General features: G+C 41.0%; 2 protein-coding genes across 5 annotated transcripts in view; one reads left to right on the top strand and one right to left on the bottom strand.

The window, feature by feature from the left end:
- Pspc1 (paraspeckle component 1) overlaps window positions 1–26538 on the top strand; it is an 86016-nt gene extending 59478 nt beyond the window's left edge. Inside the window, exons 9-12 of one of the 4 annotated variants that reach the window (XM_063274262.1) lie at window positions 26–19575; window positions 20190–20371; window positions 22108–22329; window positions 23493–23735. In XM_063274262.1, the coding sequence (XP_063130332.1) occupies window positions 26–211 (186 nt within the window). In that variant the 3' untranslated portion in view covers window positions 212–19575; window positions 20190–20371; window positions 22108–22329; window positions 23493–23735. Of the gene's footprint in view, window positions 1–25; window positions 19576–20189; window positions 20372–22107; window positions 22330–23492 lie in introns of those variants that run through there. The other 3 variants (XM_039093317.2, XM_039093316.2, NM_001025672.2) reach the window with 3 other exon arrangements.
- Window positions 23945–27985, bottom strand: part of Mphosph8 (M-phase phosphoprotein 8) — a 27870-nt gene continuing 23829 nt past the window's right edge. Inside the window, exons 11-14 of the mRNA NM_001017375.2 lie at window positions 27733–27887; window positions 26064–26191; window positions 24572–24655; window positions 23945–24230 (exon numbers count right to left, since the gene is read on the bottom strand). Of these exons, the coding sequence (NP_001017375.2) occupies window positions 24189–24230; window positions 24572–24655; window positions 26064–26191; window positions 27733–27887 (409 nt within the window). The 3' untranslated portion in view covers window positions 23945–24188. The remainder of the gene's footprint in view (window positions 24231–24571; window positions 24656–26063; window positions 26192–27732; window positions 27888–27985) is intronic.

The raw sequence follows: 27985 nt of genomic DNA, 5'->3' as shown, positions 1-27985 counted from the left end.
TGGACTTTGTTATATGTCATGATAGCACAATGATAGGTTTCCCCAAGGTCCTCCATCCCAAATGGGTTCGCCTATGGGAAACAGAACAGGTTCTGAAACCCCCCAGGCACCAATGAGTGCTGTAGGGCCTGTGAGTGGTGGTCCTGGTGGCTTTGGCAGAGGGAGTCAAGGGGGCAATTTTGAAGGCCCTAATAAGCGTCGGAGATATTAAAATTCTTTCATTCCTGGCTGTTTAGAAAAAAATTCAATGACTTTACACCTTGTCTGTTACGCGGGAGAAATGGTTTTATTGTTAATGTATGTAGACTGAAGTTTTTCTTTTGTAAAACGGGGTTTTTTTTTTGTATTTTCTTTATTCATAAGCTTTGTAGATTAGCTTAGTGGAAAAGATGCCCATCATTGTGAATGTTGAAATGTGTTTGTGACCTTAGCTATGGATAGCTATGTGGCATTATTATTAAATCTATGTAGTTACTTAATCTCAATAAAGAAACGATTTTGCCTAATTTAAAATGTTCTTAGTGGTATTCCCTCATGATCCTAACAAAAACTGTGTTTGCTTTAGCTAATCCTACCTATTGAACAGTGAAAATGATTTTGCTTTTCTGTTTGTTCCCGTAGACCTTAAGTCAGACTGTTAGTGAAAGCTGATGTCACTAAGGGGTCAATGCTGTAGTGTATTAGTGGGTGGGAGGCATGGGGGCTGAGATTGTATAAACCATAGACACTGTGTAAAGTTAGAGTTGTTGCTCACATTTCATAGAGTCTCACTATTCATATATTCTGAGAAAAGTTACTGAGGATATCTTTGTTCTGTGCTGATTTTTCCAAATAAATCTTTTGAATCTTAAAAATGTTTGAAAGTAAATCTCTTTTGGTTATAAAATAATTCCTGGTTTTAATCTTTTGCCATCATCCATTTACATTTCTCCCAGTTACCACTTTAAGAGTTAGTGTTAAGTTTTAACCCAACAACCATCCAGTCAGACAGACAGTGTTGTTAGGATGGCAGTGGAAGGCTGGTGTGGCCTCTTATTCCTGAACAGTAGGTTAGCCACTTATCATTTCTTGTTGTTTTTCTAGAAGTGTTTTAAAAGGTAGTGTGACTGCCGTATTGGAATATTTCCAAGTCTGTCCAGTAAATCCTGTCTGATGTTGGACCTGTTCATTTTTGAGGAATACCTGTTCAAATGCTTATTCCTCTGTTTTCCTCAGTCCAGTAGGGTCTGTGACATCTGTCAGGTCCTTCTAGGAAATGATTTTGAATTTTCTTTTTTAGTGCTTGAGAGAGACTGATGCTGTATTGTGATCCTCATTTACATGTATTTAAAGTTTGATTTTATATGTATGTGTGTGTGTATGTATATATCTCTGTATATGGAGTCTCCTCTTTGACTATCCAGTTGCCCAGCCCATGATCATAGCAGCTGTTTCTCTCATGACACTTACATGTGATCATACATTGTCCTCTTAAAGAACACCTCTGAAAAGCAGCCCACTGCAGTAGATTTTACTCATGTGAATAATTCCTTCCTGGTTTTGAGGGAAGAAGGCTATATCTGTCAATCAGAAATTTTACGTAAAACAGTTGGTTATAAACCATGATTGAGATGTAATCTTCTGTACCAAATAATCGTTCGTTTTATCACTTTGTGTTTCTACTTCTTTTAGATAAAGCAACAGGATATATTTATTTTCTAAAAACTTACAATAATCAGAAACTTTGTTTTTAATACTCACTTAAATGATTTTGAGATTTTAAAATAATAGGCAGACTAATTCTAATTACATATTTCATGAATCTAAGTTGATGGGGAGTGTGCACTTTGTTTTAACTTGTAACATTAGTTTGCGAATGCGTTCTTACAGAAATTTCAACTTCTAGTGGTTTTTTTTTTTAATATTTTCAACTGTCTTTCTAGTATGTATAATTCTTCAGCAGTTTTCATCAGTGTATTTTATTCAATCCTGAATTAAGATTTGGAGATGCTCAATCTTTTGTTGTTAACACCAAACTGCCTTTGTCCAAGGCTGTGATACTATATTACTCTTCAAGGATGTTCAGTTGCCCTAGACTCCTGAGAGCCTGAGTCCAGGCTCAGCTCTCGCACCAAGAAAAAGAGTCAACACAGCCTTTTCTACACCAAGAAACCTGTTCCAGTGCTTACCAAGGTTTCTCTGAGAGGAGTCAGCTTCTGAGTGACAGTCAAGTGGAGCATCATGAACGGCTAGTCACTCAGTCACTCAGGTGTTAGTGGCTTCGTGTAGCTATCTAACGTCACAGCTGTCTTATTCAGATCTTTAAATTTCATTAATTAGTATTCCATAGATGATTTTAGTATCATTTGCTTAATATTAGTAGGAAAGATTCAGAAAACAATAGTTTTGGCTTTCCCAATTTAGTGTAATGATGTCATTTGTGCCATTATAGTTTTTTCCAACAAAAGTTAACATTTTAATCTTATAATAGTACTACAGTCTTATTTCTTTTCTTGTCTTGAAATAAATTTAAAGTCTTGCAGAATTCAGGACGCTTGTGCTAATTGTAGTTAATATTCATAAAATAAAGGAACATCTAATTTTATAATTGTTTTATTGGAATTTCCTTTTTATTTTTTAAGTCAACACATTGATTTTTTTTCCTTCCTGTCTGATGTGGAGTTTTTGTTTGTTTGTTTTCAATACAAAACTTGGATTATCTGTGTTCTGTAAATTTTAACGTACACTGACGTTTTGGGGTATTTCTGCAATCTGTGTTCAGCATCATTCAGTGAAATATCAGCTATTTATTTTAGAAATGTCATTATATTTGGGAGATTATCCTGGCTGTGATTGGCCTTTAATAGCAATAGGATCAATGCACATGAAGACTTGGGCTCTTGTTTACCAAACACTAAATTATAATTTAAGTGTTTATTCAGAAGTACTGTTGAATACTACAGCATCTTGGTATTTATATTTAAACTTTCTGTTGTTAAGTATCATTGTGAATGGGTAATAACAGGAAGCTAAGTTAACAGTTGCAACATAGATTATGAACAAGGGAAAAGATGCAAATGTTCAAATGAATGAAATTTTATGAAAACTATGATCAAATGTATGGTTAAGGCTTTAAAGGAATTGGAATTCAGTGTCAGGCAATGCTGGCCAAAATAAAAGCTCGTAATCCTTTGTTTACTGCTCTGGATGCACTGGGACCTGGGAAATGGAGCTGATAAGTGAGGTGACCAAAGGCTCATGCAGTAGCCACCTTTATTTAAGGCATCAGCCAGTTTATACTCTGGGCACATGGAGAGTCACATGAGTAGAGTGTACAGTGACGTGGATAAACAAATAGGAATGACCACTGGTGAATAGTCGGAGGTGAGTCAGCTCTGTCCACTACACGGGGGGGGGGGGGGGGGGAAGCACATCCCAAGGAAGATGCTGTATGTTTAAAGAAAGTGAGGTCACATTATTCTTACCTTGTTTTTTGGGATTTTCTCAAAAGCAGTCAGGATTCTCCCAGGACTCTACTCTTGGACTGTATTTTAACAACCCTTACCTAACTCCACCGCTCGTAATAGAATGCCAGTTTGGGATACAGGAAAGTGTCAATATAAAATACGTGGAATATGTCCTTACAGTGTAAATCAACAAAGCTTCCTGAAGAATCAAGTGGTAGTTAAATGTTTTGTGGATATTAATTTTGTCAGGGCCTCAAAGACATTAACATATGACCGTACCATCGACAGACAGGGTGGCTCAGTGATTGAAAGCCCTTGCTACCAAGTCTCATGGCTTGAGTAGAAGCACTAGAATGCACGTGATGGAGGGAGAGAACCTTCTCTGACAAGTTTTCTCTGACTGCTTGGAGACATAAGATGTAAACCCCAAGAACTACCACCAACAGAAAACGAAAATATAAAACCTTTAAAAAAAAGTTTTTTCAAAATCCCCAATTCTGTCAAATGTGTAGGCTCAGCTCTCAAGAGGCTGAGACCAGAGGACTATTTTAAATTGAAGACTAGTTTGGACTATATGGCTGGTCCGGATCAGCCAGCATTGACAGACATAATAAGGAAAAGTCAGGCGTGGTCTGTGTGGTCAGGGTTGCTCCGATAAGGCCCTGGATTCATTCTCCAGTAGGTAAGGTTAAGCAGTGGCTGTCTGTCTCTTGGGATACAAGTGTTAACTGTTGTCCTCTCTTTACCTTCTAGCTAAATATGTAAGCCAAGTTTTCTTTCTGTGTGTCTGTGTGTCGAAGGGAATAGTTGTAGATAACTTTTTACCTGTAGCTTCTAAAATTGTATTTTAAATCCAACTTAGCGCGGTATATCAATTTGTATATGTCAAATAAAATTATCTCAGTATGAAATTCTTTTATGTTTACAGAAATTAGAAATTATGTTTTAAGTATCAAAAACACTTTCTGTGTCACAAGCATAATGTTTTTTGTTGTTTCTATATTACTAAATAGTGATTATACCTTTAATCTTAGGGAGGGAGAGGCAGACAGAGCACTCTTGAGTTTGAGGCCAAGCCTTGTCTACAAAGCAAGTTTCAGAACAGCCAGAGCTACACAGAAAAGCTCTTGTCTCAAGAAAAAAAAAATCCAAATAAGTAAATAAAATAGTGCTTTAAACTTTGAATGAAAACACTTAACTATGTCTAGACACCTTGAAAAGTCCCTTGTAATTATTTATGCATTCATTTACTTTGTTAAGTTAATGCTGGCTCGACTTATATTTTGTTTCCCATTGAATATCAGAAATAACCTATTTCCAGGTGTAAGTTACTGAAATTTTCAGTATAGACAATAATGAGATAGGAATTCACATCGAAAATAGATTCCTTCAAACATATTCTGAGTCAGAGTTCTGGCTCAGTGTCTTTCTGTTTAAAAGCAGCTGCCAGGGGCTCAGGAGGTCAGTGAGTGCTGAAGAGCTCTGGGTCCTCGGAGAGGACTGGTCAGGTCCCAGCACCACATGGTGGCTCACAGCCATCTGTAATGACATCTGACGCCCTCTTCTGGTGTGTCTGAAGACAGCTACAGTGTACTCATAATAAAGAAATCTTTTTAAAAAACGAGGGCTGGAGAGATGGCTCACTGGTTAAAAGCACTGACTGAAGTCCTGAGTTCAAATCCCAGCAACCACATGGTGGCTCACAGCCATCTGTAATGAGATCTGATGCCCTCTTCTGGTGTGTCTGAAGACAGCTACAATGTACCTATATATAATAAATTAATAAATCTTTTTTAAAAAATGATAGGTCTCACTAAAAAACAAACTAAAGGCTGCTTAATATTTACAGAAGTACTTTGTCCTATCTTGTAAACTTTAACTACTTCAGTTCCTTATGAGGTTTTCAGATCCAAAATTATGACTAAAATTCGCAGAATTTTGTCTCCTTAACTTGAGCAGATTTCTTTCTCATTTTCCTGTATGTTAGTCAGTAGGACATGTATAGAGGACTTTCTTACATTTCTTAAATGTCGTATAGGAGCAGTTTTTACTAACCTTGAAGACTTAATCTTTGATAATCTTATTAAAACTTTTTTGGTCATGTTGCGGTTACACAAACTTATGTGTCCTGTAAGGTGCACAGTGCATTAGTGTCACAACTTCAAAGCCACACTCATTCATTATGTTTCCCACTTTTGTCCTTACTGGTTTCTTAAGAGTAATTCTTTGGTGCTCTAACCTTTTTTATGAAAAAAGATATTTTATATTTTTCAGTCAACTAGGCTAAATAAGATTTTGCATGTTTCTGGGTATTCAAAGAACTGTGTAAGACTCTGCCTATTAACTTTGTATTCATGTTACTTACATCTTAATTTCCTTATGCCTTTGTAAATAATTGAACCAGTCCCAGGTTTCTAGCATGTGCGTGCGTGCGTGCGTGCATGTGTTTTCAAGACAGGGTTTCTCCTTGTAGTCATGACAGTCTTAGAACTTACTCTGTAGAGTAGGATGGCCTTGAACTCAGAGATCTACTGCCTCTGCTTCTGCCTCCTTTTGCTGGGAGTAAAGGTGTGCACCACCACCAGGCACTGGTTTTTAACATTTAATGTTATGCCGAGTACTTGATTCCTCTATCTTTCTCTGTTCAACAGTCAGATGAGTCCTCTTTGTACCTGAGGCCTAAGGTATAGGCCTCCTATAGAAAGATGGTTAAGTAATGAGTGGACCTGTTTCCAAATGGGCTATTGCTCTATAGAATCATAGTGTCTGTATCTAATACAGATACTAAATTTCATGACACATTAAACTGTGAATATTTTATTGGTAGTTTTCTTAATTTAAGAAACAATTTGAGTCCTGTTGCATGAAAATGAGTTGCATTTTTCCAAAACTCAGTTTTTTACTTCTAGACACAAGAATTCAGTGAAACAGGGAGGGGCTTTGGGGATAGCCTCTGCCCTTTATGTATAGACAGTTGTTCTTGGAGCTGTATTGTTTTCCTGATGACACACTTCAAAAGACAAATGACATGATTGCTGTATTTGCCATGCCGAAGATGACTGAAATCTGATTTTAAACATGGGTTTACTCCCTATGTCAAACTTAGGGCGTTGATACTTGGACTGGAGAGATGGCTCTGCGGTTAAGAGCCCTGACTGCTCTTCCAGGGGTCCTGAGTTCAATTCCCAACAACCACATGGTGGCTCACAACCATCTGTAATGGGATCCGATGCCCTCTTCTGGTGTGTCTGAGAACAGCTACAGTATACTTACATATAAATAAATAAATAAATATTTAAAAAATACATTGACACTTTAGGATGTATTTAATCTCTTCCTGGTATTTTAAGTTTATGAATGCTAATCAGCCTTGAAATTAACATTGTATCTTCACTTTCATTGTCACATGTCAATACTTATTTGGAGCCATTGCGGTTTTCTAAAAATCAGAAGAAAATTAGAAAATTCTGGAAAATGACATTTATTGATATTCTTTCTGCCTTAAATAAAATGTATTTAATTTATTTTTAATTGTGCCACAAGGAATAGAGGTGAAATAAAGCAAGCCTCAGGTTTCATATCTGCTTTGAGACTTCTCAATGTAGTGTTCATAGGTTGTTGGAAACGACAGTTAACGTAATGTGAATTGCTTTGTAATATTGGAGCCATAGGAAGATAACCTGTCACAAGTTGGTCCTTAAGATTTTATAAGTTGGTTTACTATTAAGTATATGTGAAATACTTTAGCAATATCTGATGGTCTTAATTCCGAACTTGTCTCCCTCGGCTGCTGTGCTGTGTGTGACCTTGAGTTTAACTGTACTTGGTCTTCTGTGGGGTCTGTGGGTCACTACTTTTCCAGCGACACCCATGGGTTTGTATTCTGTAGTTGAGAAGAGCAAATACCATGAAAAGAGTTTACCATGTAGTCGAAAGGGAAGAAGCAAATGGTAGGCACCCTCTTTCAGATAGTGTAAAGTTTTTGAAAGAAGACAGTGCTTACAGAATAGGTTGTGAATAGTTAACTGGATGCAGTGAAGCTTGATAGACTGTACTGCTCAGTGGTGCATGTATGGCTCTGAGTGTGTATTTGGACCTAGTGAGTCTGTGAGACTTGTTAAATTTTATAATCTAATCATTGAATACAGTATTAATCATTCACTGAACAATGTATTAGATTTTTGTACCTTCACTCTTTGTATTCAGTTATAGACTTTTAACAAGGAAATTGCCTGAATTAGCTGTAGAAAGACTAATATCAATAAAAATGTAAAGTAGCTTATTTTAGCTGTTTGTTAGGGTGATAATTAGAATATCTTGGGCTCAAATAAACCATTTGGGTAATAGCATCGGTTACTTTTAGAAACTTAAACTGTTAATGCCCTAGACAGGACTTGTCCAACACAGTGAATTTGCCAAACTTTATCTCATTATTTGTGTTCCTAGAATCCCGTTACATAGGCCATAAATATGACTAATGGTATGCTGAACTTTGAGTGCTGGGGTGTGTTAAGTCATTATTGAACATTTGTTGAGCATGCGCAAGCCACTTGCTCTCCCTGCCCTGTACAAACATGATAAGCAGTTTGAATATCATTACACATTTGAATTTGTATTAATTAGATCTATTTCTTTAATCAAAACATTGGGTGTTTGCCATTCATCGAGGGAGGATTTGGAGCAGGGAGGTCTCTGGAAATAAATTACATTGTATCAATTTTATTGTTATTAGTTGTATTTATTACCTGATTTATCTAAAAGATGCATATATTCAATTTCTGAAAAAGGATTTATTTTACAAAAGTTTTCTTAAATGTGTGTATAGTGTTCATTTTTGTCCTATCCCAATAGATCACAAACTTTAAAATTGTTAGTTCATCAAATTCAACATGATTCTGAAATACCTAGTGTCTGAGAGAAGTTACACAAGGTCCTGCTGGGAAGAAACTGGCACCATCCAAGATGGCAGGAATGTAGTAGCTCAATGGTGGTGGATTTGCCTCACAGCTGAGGTGCAGTCCCTAGTATCACAGGGAGGAATAGAAGATACCAGCCCCAACAGTGTAGAACCTTATCATTCCATGGTGACTCCTTATCCATTCCATAGTGGTTTGTGCTTTTCTCCTAGCTAGTCCTTAGTGTTTGATGAATGAATGAATGATACCAGTTCAAGCACAGATGTGGTGTGTCCTAATGAATGTGCTCTGATCTGCAAATGCAAGTCCCTGTAGTTAGGGTTTAAAATTTAGTGGTATATGGAGGGTGGTAATATGTTAGTTATCAAGAAAGGGTGCCAAGTGTTCTGGGGGTAAAGGTTCTTGCTACACACGCCTGTTGATCCTGGAGCACATGTGGTGGATGGAGAAAACTGCCTCCTGAGAGTTTTCCTCTTTCTGGGACAGGCACTTCCACATGCTTGGTGTTTATAAGCACTTTGGAAACTTGGAAGCAAATACTTCTTTTGAGTAATTTGGGAAGAAGTCACTTGGATGGTAAGGTTTAAACAGATCGAGTAGGTAGCTTTGGATCGCTGTTAGCCTGGGTGTACATAGGAACGTTCAGGAGCAGAGGCCTTAGATGCGCCAGCACAGACCCATGGCATTAGGACACCAGATGACACTTGGAGTCCTCGTGTGAATAATTCAGAGCGAGTTTAGCTTTCCTGTTGCCAGAAAAGAGGAAGATACAAGGTGTTCCAAGAGGTTCTAATGCTGATGGTAAGTTCAGAGTGGAAGTGTGGACTTAAATGGAGAACTTTTGCTCCATTTCTTGCAACAATGCTTAGCAGTGGTTTGGTGGGATTTAAAACTATAAAAAGCCTTTCCGTGTGATAGTGTCTTCAGGGACAGGTGAGATGGCCTGGGTCTGTTCTCGCTCTACCCATAATGGTCAGCTGGATCCATGGACAACCCATGCCCAGGACACCCACCCCTTGTCTCTGGCCTCCATGGGCACTGCATGCATATATGTTATGTACATCCGTACATACATTCATACATAAAGGCAAGTGCATATCCTCTTTAGTACCTTAGACCAGGACAGTAGCCCTGCCTGCCGTCCTTCTGTAATTGTCTCCACCAAAGTCTTGAGTGCTTCCTTTTAAAGGAGTAGCCTCTAGCTCTTTTCTTCTCCAGATGGAATAGCTCTGCATCTGGAATGACAGTTGTATTTGACTTGTCACCGCTTGTCACTTCTGTACCCTGTAAGCGTATCTGTCTTCAGTTCTTCTACTGCGTTTTACCTATCTTATCAGTGCTCAGAATATCTACACATTCTGATCCACATGCAGTGCAGTGTGCTCCTGCTCTACAAGTTCCAAATTGATGGGCTCAGTCAACCACAGTTGTAAATATTCGTTATTCTGGTGGTGTAAGTGCACTATAGTTCATGTCTTTAGCATCTAATTAGATTTTAGTAATCTGTGACTTAGGATCTGCATGAGGATTTTGCATAAGTTTCATTCATGGTCCCCAGCGTTTTATCCTGCACCTGATAGGATTCCAAGTGATGGCTTTATTTCTCAAACTGATAAGAGATTTTCAGGATAAAAAAATAGGATTTAATTTTAAACTTGAGTTTCCTTAAGGAAAGTATGAAAGTACGTACCTGTAGTTCCGTATCTCAGAAAGTCAAGGTAAGGATCTCAAATTGAAGACCAGCATTGACTAAGCTACAGAGTGAATAGTGGACATTTCAGTACCAATAAAAGTATGTCATTGAGAATCTCATAGTGTACTCATTCAATAAATACTACTGAATATCTCTGTCTGTGCCTGTGATATGAGAGAAAATACAGTGGGTTCTTTGAGTTTGACGTCTCCTAGTTGGCAGGAGAACTGTGGGAAGAAAGCCCATAAAAAGATTGAGCTACACCTTTGCACTGCTGTGTCAGACCAAGAAGCCAGTCAAGAACCGCCCAGTTTTCAGTAGGATATAATAAAATCACATGGAAAGAGGGAGCTAAGGGCTGAGTACCAGTGCATCCTTTTCTGAGGCTGGGAAACTAATGACCAGGCTGGCAGTCTGATGGTACACCTTAAAACAAATCACAGTGTCAGCTCTACATCATGTGTTTGGTGTTGGATTTCCAAGCATGAAGACCGGAGGATCTAAAAGTTTCTTAGGCCTACCAACAGTATCTGCAGGAAATGGCCTTCCTCTTGGTTCAGGATAAAACTAAGCCAGCCAGGTTTTATAAGCTTATACGTTTGTTTCCTTTTATTTTGTCTGCATTGATAATAAGATTGTAACCAAGAGTGGATCTAGAAGTTGATCCATCCATGCCCTGTGAATGCACGTTTTCTGCATGGGTAGACACACACACACTGGATATCTAATTGTGTAAGTTCTAATAATTGCCATGACAGGACATACCATGTTTTGATGAGCACGTTGCTAGGTTGTGAACATAACTGAGCGGACTGCGAGGGATGTAGCTCAGTGGCGGAGTGCTGGCCAGCGGGCTCGAAATCCCCAGGGAGTGGCATAGACTTAGCAATCCCATTGTAAGGGTACGTAATTTATAATTTGGTGCTACTTCCCAAACATCTAAATTGGTCTTCTGTTGCTTGTTAAATACTTTGGAGAAGCCAGGTAGCGGTAGCTCACACTTTTAATCCCAACACAGGAGACAAGGGTAGGTGGATCACTGAGTTACTGGACAGCCAGGACGACACGTACCCTGTGCTGGAAAAACCAACAAAAAATTGGAGAACTCTTCAAGGTTCCCAGGTTTCTTTGGTGTTTTCACAGGCTTGCTTTCACTCCGTTGTTGGAGATTAAATGGCGGGTGTTGTGCCTACGTCTCTGGGTTAAGAGTTGGTTCTGTTCAGTAGGGGACTCTTCAGATTTTAAACACTACTCAAAATGAGATTTTCCAAGGATGATTTTAAATATTTTAAAGGAGATATTAGTTCTTATTTGCTGATATTTCTTTCTTTCTTTCTTTTTTTTTTTTTTTGGAGCTGGGGACCGAACCCAGGGCCTTGCGCTCGCTAGGCAAGCACTCTACCACTGAGCCAAATCCCCAACCCCTGCTGATATTTCTTTATGGAGTTTGCATCACTCGTCTTCATTTATAAGGCACACCATGTCCTTCTGCACTCTGTAACTGAAGGTTGCATGTGCGTGCTGCAGAGCACAGGCTCGCTCCTGTCTCTAGGCCACATAGTGCATGTGCCTCACCTCACGGTACCTGAAAGGAAGGAGGTTGGAACTTTTCAAGTTATGTTATTGGTTCATTGTGTTACTTTGCTGCTGCACTAGTTATAGTTCTCTCTCTCTCTCTCTCTCTCTTTCTCTCTCTCTCTCTCTCTCTCTCTGTGTGTGTGTGCGTGCGTGCGTGCGTGCGTGCGTGCACGTGCTTGCTTTTTCACACAGATAGACTCAAATTAGCCAAAACTGGTTTGTTCTATATAGCCAATACAAAACAAATATATTTTAATACATATGGTAAAGTAATAAATATTTTATCCTTTTATTCCAGAATGAATAGGGAACAGGTTTTTAAAGACTCTTTATTAGCTCTTTGGAGTAGTATTTATAAACTTCATAGGTTTTTATATGTAATTCAGTGTCTACTATTTTCCTGTATCCCAAGTTTATTTTACCCTACTTCTGGTTCCCAGCCTTGCCCTAGTTTTCCCCTGTATAGGCCTGCTTCTTCTGCGCTGGTCTGAGCTGATTTTATCCAGAACAGCTCCCTCTGGAATAGAAGGACTTGTGGTTGGGATGGTTATCTATCTATCTATCTTTTCCTTCCTTCCTTCCTTCCTTCCTTCCTCCCTTCCTTCCTTCCTTCCTTCGGCTTGTCCTTCATTAGTTCTTTTCCGCTGGCCTTTGCATCACAAACAAAGTCACCTGGGTACTACAGGAGTAAACAATGCATAGAAGCAATACAGTGAGTTTGAGTTCCTTCTAAATTAAGTTTCCTACACTGTTAAAGTAATTTACAGTCAAGCATGGTAGCATACACCTTTTCCCATGTCCCAGAATTTGGGTTCTGAGGCATCATGGTCGAGAGCTGGACTTATTCCTTGTCTGAAAGTCTAAAATCCAAAAGATTCCAAATGTGAAACTTTAGGGCAACTGGCATGAGTAGAAAATGCCACCTGTGAGGACTACTGAGCACCACTCTATGTAAAACCCACATGACTCACTTTTCCTCAGTAGGTCGCTACCAACCCTATCTAAACAAAAACAACAACCCTCCCTCTCTCTATATATATGTATATACATACATACATAACACACACACACACACACCCTCTGAATCCCTTCCTACCAAAAATGGCAAAATCTAGCACATTTAGCTTCTAGGCATGGGGCCTGGGGCTGTTTAATGTATAGTAAAAATATACAAATATTTTATGACTGTCATGCCACACAGATGAAGTAATAAAGGCAACACAGTGTTTGGTCAATCCTTTATTTTTAAAACCTTTGTAGGGCTTAAGAGTGAGTGCTAAGCTGTTGCTGGGTGCGATGGTGTGCACCTTTACAGTCGGCCTACAGATGGCTGAAGTCGAGTTTCTGTGTTGTATTGTGAGAACTCGTCTCCCAAAAGGAGCTTCTAGAAGCAGTCCTAGATTAGGGGTCTGGCTCTCTGATGTGTGTGGGAGACCAAATCAAAGCTCCAATTAGCCAGTGTTTTGTCTTCTGAACATTAAGGCACTCGGCATGATCTCGCAAATGACAGGAAGCACTGACCACAGTAATGTAGGAAGGGTCGGCAAAGGAGCTCTAGAACTAGAAGGTTAACTTGAGACTTGCCTTCCATATACATGAAGAAAGGACAACGCAAGTATTAAGCATTGAATGCAATAGGAGTCCTGTTGTCCAGGGTTTGGTTGGTATGAAGTGTCAGTTTTCAGTTGGTTATGTCTGTTTTGGGTGGTATATACGAACAGATAGCCCCTTCCTCATAGAACATGTTGGGATCTGGGAAGTCAACACAAGCTGTAAGGAATCCCTAATAAGACTGAGAAACTAGGGGGCTGGAGAGAGGGCTCAGTGGTTAAGAGCACCGACTGCTCTTCCAGAGGTCCTGAGTTCAATTCCCAGCAACCACATGGTGGCTCACAACCATCTGTAATGGGATCTGATGCCCTCTTTTGGTATATCTGAAGACAGCTACAGTGTACTTGTATATGATAAATAAATAAATCTTTAAAAAAAATAATGAGAAACTAGCTAGATCTAGTTCCATTTAGGAACCAATTAGAGGATTCTTTGCAAGGTAGTCATGCCAACGAAGTTCTGCATGGTGATAGGTGCTTCTAGACCCAACTAATTGGGAGGAAAAGGCAAGAGTTCAAAGCCAATTTGCCTGAGAAAGTGGCACCTGCCACTTTAAAGTACAATGAGGGACGGTGACTTAGTGCCAAGCCTGAAGACAGTCTAATTTCTGTGTACCCCTTTCGGGAAGGAAAGAAGTGACCTCCCTAACTTGTTCTCTGGCTTCCACACATGTACCATTTTATACACCAATCTACTTGGATGTTAAACACTTTAAAAACATTTGTATCTGTTGTTTAGATAACTAGCAATTTGGGGAGCTCTTTTAAGTGTCCCAGACTATACACCAGAGTTAGGGCACAGGAAGTGGGATTTCAGAGTAGAGAAATCGAGACTTGCTAGTTGGCATGGAATGGTAGAGCACATGGAAGTGTGCACAAGGATGGCCTGGGTTGGAGCCCAAGTGACACATAAGCCTTATTGGTTAGTTACTGTTATTTGAAGCTCAGGACTTTAGTTAATTGGGTGTTGGGAATCTTTGTGAAAGTGTAGAGGTGATATTTGGCTTTGAAAATTATCAATTGAATTAAGATCAATATCCACATAGAAAGCTCTTGTGATATTTAAAAGTATGTGCCACATAAAAACTGGTGCTAACTCATCAGTAAAAGTAATAGCAATTGGGCTGGAGAGATGGCTCAGCTGGGTACTTGCTAATCTTTCAGAGAACCCCAGTTCAGTTCCCAGCACACATGTGACATCTGAAAACCAGCTCCTGGTGATCTAGCAGCCCCTCTGTCCCTTCTCTGTCCCCTCTGTGAACTGAACTCATGTACCTGCTTACATATATGTAAACAACTTACAAGATAACTTGATAATGAACAAGTGACCCTCGCTATAGTGTGCACCTTTAATCCAAAATTCCAGCACTCGGAGCAGATCTCGGAGTTCAGGGCAGCCTGGTCACCATGGTTCTACTTGTCTTTTTTTAAAAACAAAAAACAAAAAAACAAAAAATTTGAAAGTAAACTTGATGTCTTCTAGAGGCAGAGCGATCGTACGTTCAAGGCCATTGTAGGGTGTGCTGTGAGACTGTGGGCAAAACACAGTGCATAAACCAGTAGGACTAGAGAGGACTGACAGCTGGACTTGTCCCCTAGGCAAAGAGAAGTGAAAGTTGAGCGCTCTGCAGAATTACTTGAAAGGAAACAAGTGAGAAACAAGATGGTAGTAACCTTGAGAGCCTGAGTTTTTCCTTCATAGTCACTTCTAAGAGGAACCAAGGGGACATTTTGGGGTGGTTGAAGCCATAGGCTCTTTTCCTCAGCTCACTGGTCTCAGTAGCGTGAGCTGGGTCTGCTGTTGAAGGCGTTTGTCCAGTTCCCTCCCGAGAACTTGTACACCGTCTCTGGCCAGCATTCGGGCGTGCACCTTTCTCACAGCTTCTAACTCGTCTCCGTTGGGTTGTGATCCATATTGAGCAGTTCTTGGCCCCCTGCTAAGGGGGACTTGTTGGGGCACAGAGACCTTATATTGGTGCTGACTGCACTTTTGTTGAATTAGTAAACAGGCATTTTATTCAGGGTGGTATTGGGATCATCAGCACAATCAGAATGGGGTTTTTCTTCGTTTTCTGCCCTGTAGTTTAGGCTGGTTGTGACTGAAATGGGGCACAGTGAAGATTAAGGATGCCATGAGTTAAGGGAGGCGCTGTGCAGTTTGCCCAGAGCTTGTACTGGGAAAGGCACTGAAGGCCTCACCATATGTCACATGGAGGCATGAAATTTTGAGATGTGAAGTTTAAAGAGTTTTATTACACTTGATTTTTGTATACTCTTTAGTATAGTTTGTGATCTAATTGCTTTAAATTGCTGTTTTAACAAAGATGACTGAAATTCTGTCACCCAGACTGGCCTCGTATTTAGCCTTCCTGGTAGCTAGGGTTACTTCCTGTGTCCGAAGGCCCAGCCCCTTCCTCCTTGACTGCCTTCTGACAGTGGCAAAGATTGTGAAGTTGGGGAAGTCTGTCAGGTTCATATATCCACATTTGATCATATGAAATTATGGCTGAGTTTACTGGGAAGAACCAACCCTGGCAGCTCCTTTGACGACTGAAAATGAGAGCCTGGAGACTGAAAATGAGGACCTCAGCCTCAGGTCATGCCTGGGTGGACTTGCTGGTGGGTCCTGCCTGTTGGGGGGTACCCTCCCTCCCTCAGCAGTCTGTATAGCACCTGCTTCCATACTCATTTAAAGGCACAGTCCACGTGGTGTTTGGATTCCACTCGTGCTGCATTTGGACAGTTTATATGCACATGGCTTTAATGACACCCATGAAATGCTTTGCCTGGAGGCTTGGTTTTCTCTGCAGGGTGCTGTTTTAACAAATGTTAGAAAAGCTTGAACATTATTTGATATTTGCTGATACCATTAACATTTTTAATGAAAACAAAAAGACTTGTTTTTCTCTTATGTGTATGAGTTTTCTCTGCAAGCATTCACACACATGCCTCTTGCCAAGGAGGCCAGAACAAAGATTCATAGCTGGATCCAGAGCTTCCTTATGGGTGCTGGGAACACAATCCAGGTCCTCTGTAAGAGCAGCAAGTGCCCTTGACTACTGCGGGCTCTCTCACCTCTCATGCAGCCCCCCGCCCCCAGCCCCCCATCTGAGGACCGAACCCAGGGCCTTGAGCTTGCTAGGCAAGCGCTCTACCACTGAGCTAAATCCCCAACCCCCCTCTCATGCCTTTTAATAATTTATTTTTATTTTATTTACACACACACACACACACACACACACACACACACACACACACACACACACACACACACACTTGTTTTGCCTGCATGTATGTCTGAATGAAGATCTTGGTTCCCAGACAGTTAGGAGCTGCCATGTGGGTGCTCTGGAAGAGTAGCCGATGCTCTTACCCGCTGAGTGATTTCTCCACCTCTCTATGTATTAACTGGCTTATATATTAAATAAGCAGCTGGCCGTTTGGAGATTGTAACAATTAAAATTGGCCTTTTAAAGAAAGCAGTGCAGCTATCTGAGTTCATCCTCCTCAGACCACATGTGAACTGAACTGTCGTCGTGTGCTGTTCCCTACTTGCCTCCCCACAGTGACAGGCAGGCTCAGGAGGAGCCTGAGCTCCAGGCCAGCTTACATAGTGGGGCAGTAGCTTAGAAAGCAGTGAAATAAACGCTCATGACTGGTCCATTCCATCCTTGATGGCCCTCTTACGGCTTTCCTTGACTAGCCTTTTACTTTGACATGCACAGGAAACGACACAGGACATGCTGGAGGTTTGTTTTGGAATGCTCAGTCCAGCTGGGCATTGTGGCACAGGTCTGTCATCCCAGCTGCTCCAGAAGCTGAGGCAGGAGGATCACTGCTTCAAGTCTGTGTGTGTTTCTGAGCTAGTTCAGGGGGAGTTTGAGCAACTTAGTTCCAAGAAGAGACGGATGTGATGCTAAGTGGTCGGTCCCTTGTAACTAACCAGCATCTGCCACCCCATAGGGAGGGCAGGACTGCTGCAGGTGCAGGATTCACCCGAGGCCTGGCCCACACTGCATTCTAGATTTAGGCTGGGCTGTGGATGCTGTGTCTCAAAAGCACAAAGTAAAAGAGGAGGGGAAGTGTGGACCTGAGGCTGAGCCAGGCTGCAGTTCTCAGCACTGCCCCCTTCCTGTCATTTCCTTACATCTGACTTTCTGCATGGTCTTACATTTGTGCTGGAGTTTGCTGTGTTTCAAGTGCAGTTATCTGAACTTGGGCTTAATTATTTTTTCTTTGAAGTTACTTGTCCACTGGAGGTTGTGCACACTATAATTCCAGCACTTGGGAGATAAAGAGTAAGGACGTCAGAGTTGAAGGTCTTCCTCAGTGGCATAAGCGCAAAGTTACTGTGATACACGAGGTCTTGGGAACAAAAATAAAACCGTGTTTGATGAGATCACTGGTTTGTAAATTACTAGATTTTATGTTACAAGCCTATTGGTAACCTCGACCTTTAATGGAAAAGTGAGATGATAGGAGAATTGACTCGGTGGTTGAGACCCTGGCTGCTCTTCCAAAGAGCCTGTGCTCCATTCTCAGTACCTAGATGGTGGCCCATGACCCTGCTACTGTAGTCACGGGCCCACATGTAGTGCACACGTGTAGACTGAACAGACACGCACATGAAAATTTACTAAAAAACTTTCATTTTCCCTTAGAAAAGCTCCTAGATCACTGTCACTTACTGTGTCTGTCACACGGGAAGGGCCATTGTGAGCACTGGTCTCTCTGTCTTTGTTGTGATCTTGTTTCCTAATAAGTCCCCACGAAATGTGCATTGCTTGGGAAAGAATCATGCTGAGTAGGGAGGACTAGTAGATTGTCATTCTTTCAGGCTGGACAACTGCAGGTAATCAGGAAATGTCACCATTTATTTAGGTTACTTTACAGCAGCAGGTTTTCAATATTTCCCTTTAAATACCCTTGAGCTGTTACTGTGTGTGTGTTCTTTGAATAACTCAGCCTCCACAGTATTGGGCTGTGTGTATTATCTCTTCTACCTAGGCTTCCTTAGCTTCTAATACACTGAGTGTAAATAGGTACCATGTATTATATCTGATACAAGGTGCAAAAGTCGATCATTTCTACCACTCAGAAGGCCCAGACAATGGTGCATTGGTAGAGAGTGGCTCTTTTCCTAGGAATACAGTATCTTTAACATTCTTGTGATCATGACTATGCATGGTACTGTGTATCTGAGTCTATGAAAATGCCTTGTTTAATTTTTTGGCCTACTTAGGGATTCCCTTCTCCTCATACTTTGCTAATACAGTTTTTAAATTTGATTTATAGCACATAAAACCGTGGTTTCTATAAATTGTTATGGTTTCTTTAACTCAAGAAGGTACATATTAGTAGGCCAGTGAGTCCCCAGTAAGTGTGTGCAGAATTTTGTAAGCCTTTGTTTTGCATCAATATCCCATCCAGAATTATCATTTGTGGCAGTATTTCTTAGGTCAGGTTTAAGACCTAAGCAACATTTTTGTACTGGTCTAGGTAGAGTTCCAGTGTTTTGTGGTTATGTACTTCCTGTGTTCAAGACCAGACTGAATCCACTGAGTGAGTTCTAGGATAGCCAGGGCCACACAGGAAAAAAACAAACAAACAAACAAAAAAAAAAACCCTTTCTCAAACACTTATCATCACCAACGCCACCAAGAAAAGAGAAACAAAAACCAAAAAAAAAAAAAAAAAAAAAAAAACAAAAACCCTGAAGTCTGATAGTTGTGATTTTTACATTGCTTTTGTATCCTACTTTAATAATGTTTCCAGGATATTATGGAAACACATTTTGCAAGGAACAGATAAACTCTACACCTTTCTCTTACTTAAAAATGACATTTGTGCTCTCTGGAGAACATTATGTAAAGTATTTTTCTTGTAGATAAATGTATGCAGCCTTGGCATAAGAGTTTTTGTAGATATAGTAGAAGTTAAGATTTTCATATGGTGCGTTATCATTTTTAAGAATGCAGTTGTGTGTTCTGTATGTGTGCTCCATTGGTACACATGTGCCTGGTACCCACAGAGGCCGGAAGGCATTGGATTCCCCTAGAACTGGAGTTGACAGTCACTTGGGAGCGACTGAATGGATGCTCACATGTGAGGCCCTATCACAGGGGTTTAAGTTGTGTCAAGGCACCTGTAATCTAGAACCATGATGAAGACTTAGATAAAACGGTTTTCTCTTCTTTCTGACCACAAGATGGCACCATGATAAAGGCATCTGTTGCTAAGTGTGAACCACATGAGTTTGATCTCTGGAACTGACATGGTGGAAGAAGAAGAGAACGTCTTCCCAGAAGTTGTGACATGCTCACAGATACAGCGTAAATAAAAATGTTTCACTTGCTAGCAGATTTTAGGGTTTATAGTGTTTATTGCCATGGTATTAAATTAGTCTAAATCTTTTCTTTTTTTTTTCCTTTTTTTTGGAGCTGGGGACCGAACCCAGGGCCTTGCGCTTGCTAGGCAAGCGCTCTACCACTGAGCTAAATCCCCAACCCCAAATTAGTCTAAATCTTAATTTAGTCAGTGTTCTTAGATGAAGTTTGGATTATTTTGGATTGGAGAAATTACTCACAGAATAAAAATAATTCATCAAAATATAAGTTGACACGGGGGATGGTGAGAAATGGATGGGTCAAGGGTTAAGAGCACTGACTGCTCTTCCAGTAGACCTGAGTTCAATTTCCATCAAACACATGGCGGCTCACAACCATCTGTAATGCCCTCTTCCCATGTGCATGAAGACAGCAACAGTATACGTACATTCATTAAAAGCAATAAATCTTTAAAAATAAATAAGTAAATGAATAAATGAAATTTAAAAATAGACCATGCAAGACGCAATGGTATCTTACTTAAATGTTGATTACTGTTCAGAACTTCAGACCTGTTACAATGTCTGATTTTTAATGCTCTAAAATTTTTCTATCCATAGGTTGTTACAACATGAATCTACTGAAGACCCTGGTCTGTTGGAGAAGAACTTAACAGCCCAGAATGCTGGCCTTAGACTGCTGCATTAGGTCCTTTGGGTCTCCTACTTTAGAAAGGAAGCTGCTGCTGCTGCTTACAATTCTGGATGCTCCAGTTCGGATTGGCTCACTACACTTGCCATAGGTAATAGTCCCAGTGTCGTCGTTTGGTGTGGGACAGTCTTAATTGTGTAACCCACTGTGTAGCCAGCTCTTCCTGGATTGTTTTCCCTCCCATCTTTCTGTGTATGAGCGTTTTGCTTGCATGTCTGTCTATGGATCACATGTGTGCCTGGTCTCTAGTCGCCAGAAGGAGGCATTGCATTCCCCGAAGCTGGAGATGTGAGTTCTGCTGTTGGTGCTGGGAGTCAAACCTAGGCTTTCTGGAAGTTTGGCCAGTCTCTTTCTTACCAGAGCCATCCTCATCTCTTAATCCCTTTGCCTTAGCTAGTGAGTGCTGGGTATTAGGCATGTACCATGCAGATCATTTCATTTGTGTCTGGTGCTTCTGTGGCTTTGAACCCAGGGCTTTGCACATGCAAACGTCCAGTCACCTAACTTACACCTTGGGTAGAATCCTCGTTTCTTTGTCTTTCTTGTTTTTTGCTGAAACTGAGACCAATCTGGCCTCCAGTTCACCTTGCTTCTGCTTCCCAGTGCTGGGACTGAAGGAATGTGTCACACTCCTGCCTGGTGTTTTGTTTGAGCTGAAACCTTACGACTGTGTCTAAGAGGTGTTTGCTTCTTTGTTTTTATTTTTTAATTCCAGGACAGTGGACTAAATCTAGAGAGACCGTATTTTTTTTTTTTTTTTTTTTTTCGGAGCTGGGGACCGAACCCAGGGCCTTGCGCTTCCTAGGCAAGCGCTCTACCACTGAGCTAAATCCCCAACGAGAGACCGTATTTTAAAGAAAGAAAAAAGTTTAAGTCTTTTCCATGTTCTGTTTTTGTTCTTTTTTTTTCTTTTTTTTTTTTTTTTTTTTTTTTTTTTTTTTTTTTTCGGAGGTGGGGACCGAACCCAGGGCCTTGCTAGGGCCTTGCTCCTGCTAGGCAAGCGCTCTACCACTGAGCTAAATCCCCAACCCCTCTGTTTTTGTTCTTTAAATGCAGGTTTATTAGTAACCTGCTCTTGTGTGGGTGAGTTCCCTGGCACCAAGGATGAAGGCCAGGGAAGTGGCCATGAATAAGGGGCGTGAGGTGGGTTAAGGGGAGGGAGAGAGAGAAGGGAGCCCTTCGGTGATGAAATCAGTACATATATGGGTTTTCTTCTTTGTTCTAAGTTGCTGCCTCTGATGATGTCAGCACAGAAGGGTGCAGTGTAGCCCTAAGCTCCTGATAGGTTCCCTCCCATCACTCATGCACCAAGCTGGGAGGGAAATCCAGGGCAGTGACTTGCCTTCTGAAACATCCCTACCTTCTAAAGACTTGCAGTGGTTGCCTGGAGGGCTTTCACTTGGATAGATCCTTTCCTACTGCCACTCCAGAGTTATGTCTGTCCTTGATCTTGGGGTGAGGCATTAGGTCTAGTCACAGAGTCTAGACTTGTGTTTCCATATTGATGTGCATGGGTGGGTAGGTGAGGGTCTAGAATGGAAATGTTTAGTGAGGCCTAGAGGGAAGGGTCTTCTTTCAAGAGCATTCATATTTGGGATATATCTCCCCCATCCACCCCCATCTAAATTCTTAGTTTCTTTGAATGGATTTTTTTCTGACAACACTTACCGACCGCCTGGCCATGCTGTCCTATCTTCTGTCTTTTAGAGGTCCTCTCAAGTCCCAAATTTACCAGTTACCTTATGTTCCTTTGGTAAGTATGATGTTAAAATGGGTAATGTGAAGTATATATGTGAAGTTATAGTGGCTCCTTTCTCATCTGTTTAGGAATAAAGAATCAATAAATTTTCCGTTTTGAAAACAAAATGGAGAAGCCCCTGGAACTTCCATCCTGCCACCTGACCTGTTCTGCTGCTTCAGGGGTGGCACTGTGGACCAGCAGTGATGGTTGTCCAAGACTGGAGAGCACATGTGTGGGCAGGACACGCAGGGTTGAGTCAGAATATCCACTGTTACAAGGCCCTGGAAGACCCGTGGGCACTAGTTAAGGTATGCATTTGCTTCCTCTTATGTCGCTCTACGAAGGACACCTTGCAGTTTGATCCTGCTGCCTGGCCTTTAGACAATCATAACATACTGTACCTAGGCCTGGTCCTGGCCTGCTGCAGTCACTGGATTAGTACCAGTGTTAAATTTAAAAGCCCTTTGGGCAATTATGGCTTAACTGTTCAAATATGCTTAGAGTAAGTTTATATACTCTGTGGTTATCTTATTGAAATTAAGTTTTCAGATGGCTATATATGTAGATTCTCCCTTTCATTAAGTAAAATTTGAAGCAGTGATTTGAATATGAGATCTTTGCACATAGGCTGTGTATGTCAGAGTGAAAGCTGTGGAACCACATGGCCTAAATCTTTATTTCTCAAAATCCCCATCCGCAGGGGAAAGGGTTTCTTCCTTTTGTGTGTGTGTAGCCCTGGCTGTCCTCTGTACACCAGACTAACTCCAAACTCACAAAATCCCACCTGTCTCTTGTCTCCTGAGTGCCGGCATTAAATGTGACACCACTGCCTGGCCCACGTGGTAGAGAGGCAGAAAATAAGGTTTTATTCTTTTAAAAGCTTGTAAGTACACTTTGCACTAGTTAAAGCACTTGCTTTATAATAGATTTTTTTTTTTTTTTTGGTGGCCATTTTAGTGGGTGTAGTAGTGTGATTTCTTATAAACCCTGCCTTCAGTGGGCTGGGGCATCGGCAGCTCTGTGAGTTCAAGGCCAGCTTGTGCTACATGGAATTGTCCAATTAGCCCAGGACACTTGGCAAAAACTTGGTTGAAGAAAAAGCAGGTCTTGTTGGCGCACTTGGAGGAGATTCTCTGTGCATTTGAGGACGGTCTGGTTTACATAGTGAGTTCCCAAGACAGCCAGGGCTTAAAGGAAAAGAAAAATGATCTTAAGGTATGTTTCTCTAATCACTAGATTAGAGAAGCCCCAATAGGAAATGTACTGACTGTTTAAAGCTTGCTACATGGTGATTAGGGCTGAAACCTCTTTAAGAGTACAGAGGTGCATACACACAGTACATAGTAACTCAGGCATGGTCAGTGGGGCATACCTGTAATCAGACTTGAGGCCAGTGGGGCCATGTTAAAACAAGATGCCTGTGTGTGTGTCTATCCTTCCTATTTTCTGACAAAGGCCTTGCCTCTTACAGGTCACAGCATGCTGTGAGGAAAACCTCCTGTTGACACAAAAGCAGCAATCCAGAACTTTATGGAGCAAGCGTTGAAGTCTGCATGCCACAGGACACATTTCTACTGTGGAGAACATCTGTTGTGTACTGCATGGAAACATCTCCTGTCCATAGAAGCTGATGGCCTATTAGCTGGGGCAGGAAGGAATAGGAGGTGGAGTTCCAGCAGGGAGGACTAGAATAAATGGGTTGTTTGAGTTACAAGCTTTTAATTCAGTCTCAAGTCTTTATTCTGGGAATAGAGAGGTCAGGAGAAAAAGAATTAAGTTGCTTTAAATGAACACCACTTGTGGTGACCTGATTTGTAAAGGGTTCATGTTGTAGACATGGCTGCCCATCAACTCTCAGTTGTGTGGCCCAGCCTGAATCTGGTTTTTGTTTTTTTCAAAGAACAAACTCACAAAGACTAGTAGAAAATTTCAATTCAAAAGTTTTTAATTTCCTTAAATATTTCTTATATTCCACATTGTGGAAAAACTAAGCAGAACATTGAACGTTTTCGAACAATGGCACAAATAGGTAGACAAAGCTAAACAGGCAGCAGGGCTTACATTGTAAGTTTATAGTTAAAACTACGGATGAACATTTCAGTGCACCACAATTCCAAACTGCAACGAAGACGGTAGGTACTCGGGGATCCAGCTGAGGAGAGATGGGTCACTGCAGCTGTACTCTGTAAGCACCTATTAGCAACTTCACCTACAGAAGAGAAGTGAATGTGTCAGTACACACAGCTCCCATCTTTAAGGTTATTGCTGTTTTTAGTAAAAATATAATCCTGCTCATCAGTGGAACCATTAGAATGGTTCAGCAATCCAGCTTCCTTCCTAGAGAGCCCAGTGGCAGTTTAGTACTGAAGGTAGGGTTTGGGCTGCTAAGGAGGGAGGCCTGCATACCTGAGCCAAAGTCTACACTCAAGACACATATTTGCCCAACATATACATCTTATTTCTTCGACATTTCAGTGTTATAAGGATGTATAATTTAAAGGGAAAAAATGAGCAGTTACTGTCTATAAATATGAAGCAGAGATTTTTCACCTTGGCAAAGGGTGCTTCCGTCAACCTTATAAACAACTTATTGGGGCCAGCAACAGGGCTGAATGAATAAACAAAGTGACTGTCCTAGAGGGGAGAGAGATAAGATAAAGTCAGAATCAGAGCTGTGACATCTACAATAAAGACCAGGAACCTATTTAGACCAGTGAACTTAAGGGTATTTGTGTGTGTGTGTGTGTGTGTGTGTGTGTTTTAATTTAGAGATAATATCTCCCTGTGTAGCCCAGAACCCAGAAAAACCTCAAACTTGATAGCTCACCTTCTAGACTCCAGAATGACTACCTGGCATCATCTGTCTTCACCACATGCATGTACACAATGCTCTTTTTTTTATTTTTTTACTTTGTGTGTGAGTATTCTGTCTTCAAGCATGTATTTTTTTTTAAAGATTTATTCATTTATTATATACAAGTACACTGTAGCTATCTTCAGATACACCAGAAGAGAGGGCATCGGATCTCTTTATAGATGGTTGTGAGCCACCATGTGGTTGCTGGGAATTGAACTCAGGCCCTCTGGAAGAGCAGTCGGGTGCTCTTAACCACTGAGCCGTCTCTCCAGCCCATACACAATGTTCTTAACCACTAAACTATTTCTATTGGGTCTTTTATCTCAGCACTTGGGAAGCAGAGATGTAAGTATCAAGTTCATGGCTCACCAGGTCTGCACTGAGTTCTAGACTACCTAGGGCCAAAATATAAACACTATGGCTACATTCAATACAGTGCTTAAATTGATGGTGTGCTCTTCCATAAGCAGGTGTAAGGCCAACTTAGTATTTCAACCAAATCAAACCATAAACACCAAAAAGCATTCCTTTATACAAAAAAACAAACTACCATTAACAAGCATGAACACAATATTCTCAGGCCTAAGAATATATTCTCACATTGTTGGTCCCATGATTTACCGTGAACATTAAATGTTTCAAAACAATGTTTGGATCATTTTCTTTTATAGTAAGTGGGGTTGTGTGAATGTCACTGATACTGGAAATACACGTTTTTATTTGAACGTTCTTTTGTGTATGTACTGAATGCATGCATACATTTACATGGACAAATGTGGAGTCGTCTCTTACACCCTAAGCTCACTGGTCAAGCAAGACAGCTGACTGCCATGTATGCCCAGCATTCACATGAGTCCTCCAAATTATGCCAGGTTTGATACTGAATGCCCACAGTTCTAGACCTCAAGAGGCAGGAGGGCCAGTAGTCTGAGCTGTCTGTGCAACAAGACCTGTTTTAAGTGGATAGATGTTCTTGTTGCTAAGCATAACCCAAGGCTATCCCTTGCGACCACATGATGGAAAGACCACAGTTTGCCCTCTGATCCTCACACTTATACCAAGGTGGTCAAGTATGTATATTATTTTAAAGGCCCTGTCTTAAAAACTCCAAAAACCAACATATATTATGTAACCTGGATCTGATCACAATTTTCAATAATAAATGAACCACCAAAAAAATCTTACCAGAAAAACAGGTAGCTGGAATTTATCATTTAGCACCACGGCTTGCACACTGCATGGTCCACAAAGCCGAGCAATGACATCTTTACCCAAGAAGTTTGCATGGAAAATGAAGAGGAGGACACCAGATCCTAGGGACAGATGGGGAGGAGACAAGATAGATGCTCCTAAAGCATCACTCAGCACCTGGACTTCATCCTACAGTTTTCAGAACTCTACAGATCTTGTCCAAGTGACCCCACAAGAGAGACTTATGTGGTGGCTTCCTTCTTTATCATGCATGTGTGCCTGCTCCCTGCAGAGACCTTTAAGGGTACTTAAGAAGCCCTGGAACTGGATGCCAAAAGCTCTGAAAGCTGACTGTCCTTTACAAGTGTGTGTAATGTGAAGATGTTCTAAGTGCTAGGATGACAGGTTTAAGATAAATACACATTTTTGTCTTTATTATATGTACGAATAAACATCTGCATCTGTTTTAGTTCCTGGAATTGTTCACGTGTGCCCGTAGCAGTAATCCACTCAAACACATTATGTAGCATACAGCACCCTCACAGCACATGGTGTATGGAAGCCAGAGGACTGTTCTAGGGAGTTGGTTCTCTCTGCCATGTTGAGTTTTAGAGGTCAAACTCAGGTCACCAGGTTTGGTAGTAGGGCTTACCCACTGAGTTACCACACCAGTCTTTTTTTTTTCCCCCTTTTTTTCGGAACTGGGGACCGAACCCAGGGCCACAAGCGCTCTACCACTGAGCTAAATCCCCAACCCCTCACCAGTCTTAAATACTTTGTTAACATTGTAGATAAAGATGTTTAACAAAATAGCCAAGGCCTTATTTTCCATTTAAAGGGAGAGAGATAGTTCTCTGCCCTCCCTTGTGGACTCTAATTTTATTCCTTTCCAATTTCAGGTATTCATACTCTGATCATATACTATATACTCTTATTCCACCCACCCACCAAACCAATAGGTCCCTCTCTTCCTTTTGCTTTGATGGTCCACTCCAGTTAATTATGGTTTCTTGCATGAGCGCGGCTGGGTTAGTCACTTAGGCTCTTACTATTAGTTCTTCTGCTGAGGAGTATGACCCCCACCCAGTACCCATTAACTGCTCATAGCTCTGTCACAAGTCCAATGGGAGGGAGGACAGTACCTGCTGGCCCTCCCAGGTTTTCTTAAAAAGTTAAGCCAGGTAATGGTTCATGCTTTTAATCGTAACTCTCAGAAGGCTGAGACAGGAGGATAAGACCAAGAGTATTGAAAAAAACCAAACAAGCCCCAAACCAGCATGGTAGAGCACATTTTTAATCCCAACACACAGGAGAGAAGGCAGGTAGATTTCTTGAGTTCAAGGGTAGCTTGATGTACACAGCAAGTTCCAGGACAAGCAAGGCTACAGAGTGAGACCTTATCTCAAAAAGCAACAAGCCAAACAAGGAGGAACTTAGTGGATATAATAAAACTTTGAACAAAAAAAAAAATGATTCCAGTTTAAGAGTCATGAAGCAATATTTTAAAGAGGACTCACAGTGCCAGGTAAGGCGGATGGGAAGACTTCCTGCTAGGGCAGCTCTGCCAGCTCTCACAGTCGTGTCTTCTCCAGAGTTCCTTCAAAGTCATCCTTACATACACACTACAGCTACAAATACTGAAGTTGAATGGGACATAGCTTACCTTCAGGCATGTTCTGAGGGGGCATGTAATTGAAATCTGTTGAGAAATCGGGCCCCTCACAGAGCCGATGACATGCAATTGGGAAAACAGGTTCCAGTAGAGCAAGGCGAGATTCAAAGTAATCCCTGATTGTTTCTTCTGCAACTCTTGAAAGGCTAACACAACACAGGAAAACTGTTAATGTTGGGTGTGGCGACTCAAGCCTCAGAACTCAGAATGCTAATGTTGGATGACCAAGAGTTTTGAGGCCAGG

Source organism: Rattus norvegicus, chromosome 15, assembly GCF_036323735.1.
Source record: "Rattus norvegicus strain BN/NHsdMcwi chromosome 15, GRCr8, whole genome shotgun sequence".
Classification (NCBI taxonomy): Eukaryota; Metazoa; Chordata; class Mammalia; order Rodentia; family Muridae; genus Rattus; species Rattus norvegicus.
This window is presented reverse-complemented; position numbering and strand designations above follow the sequence as displayed.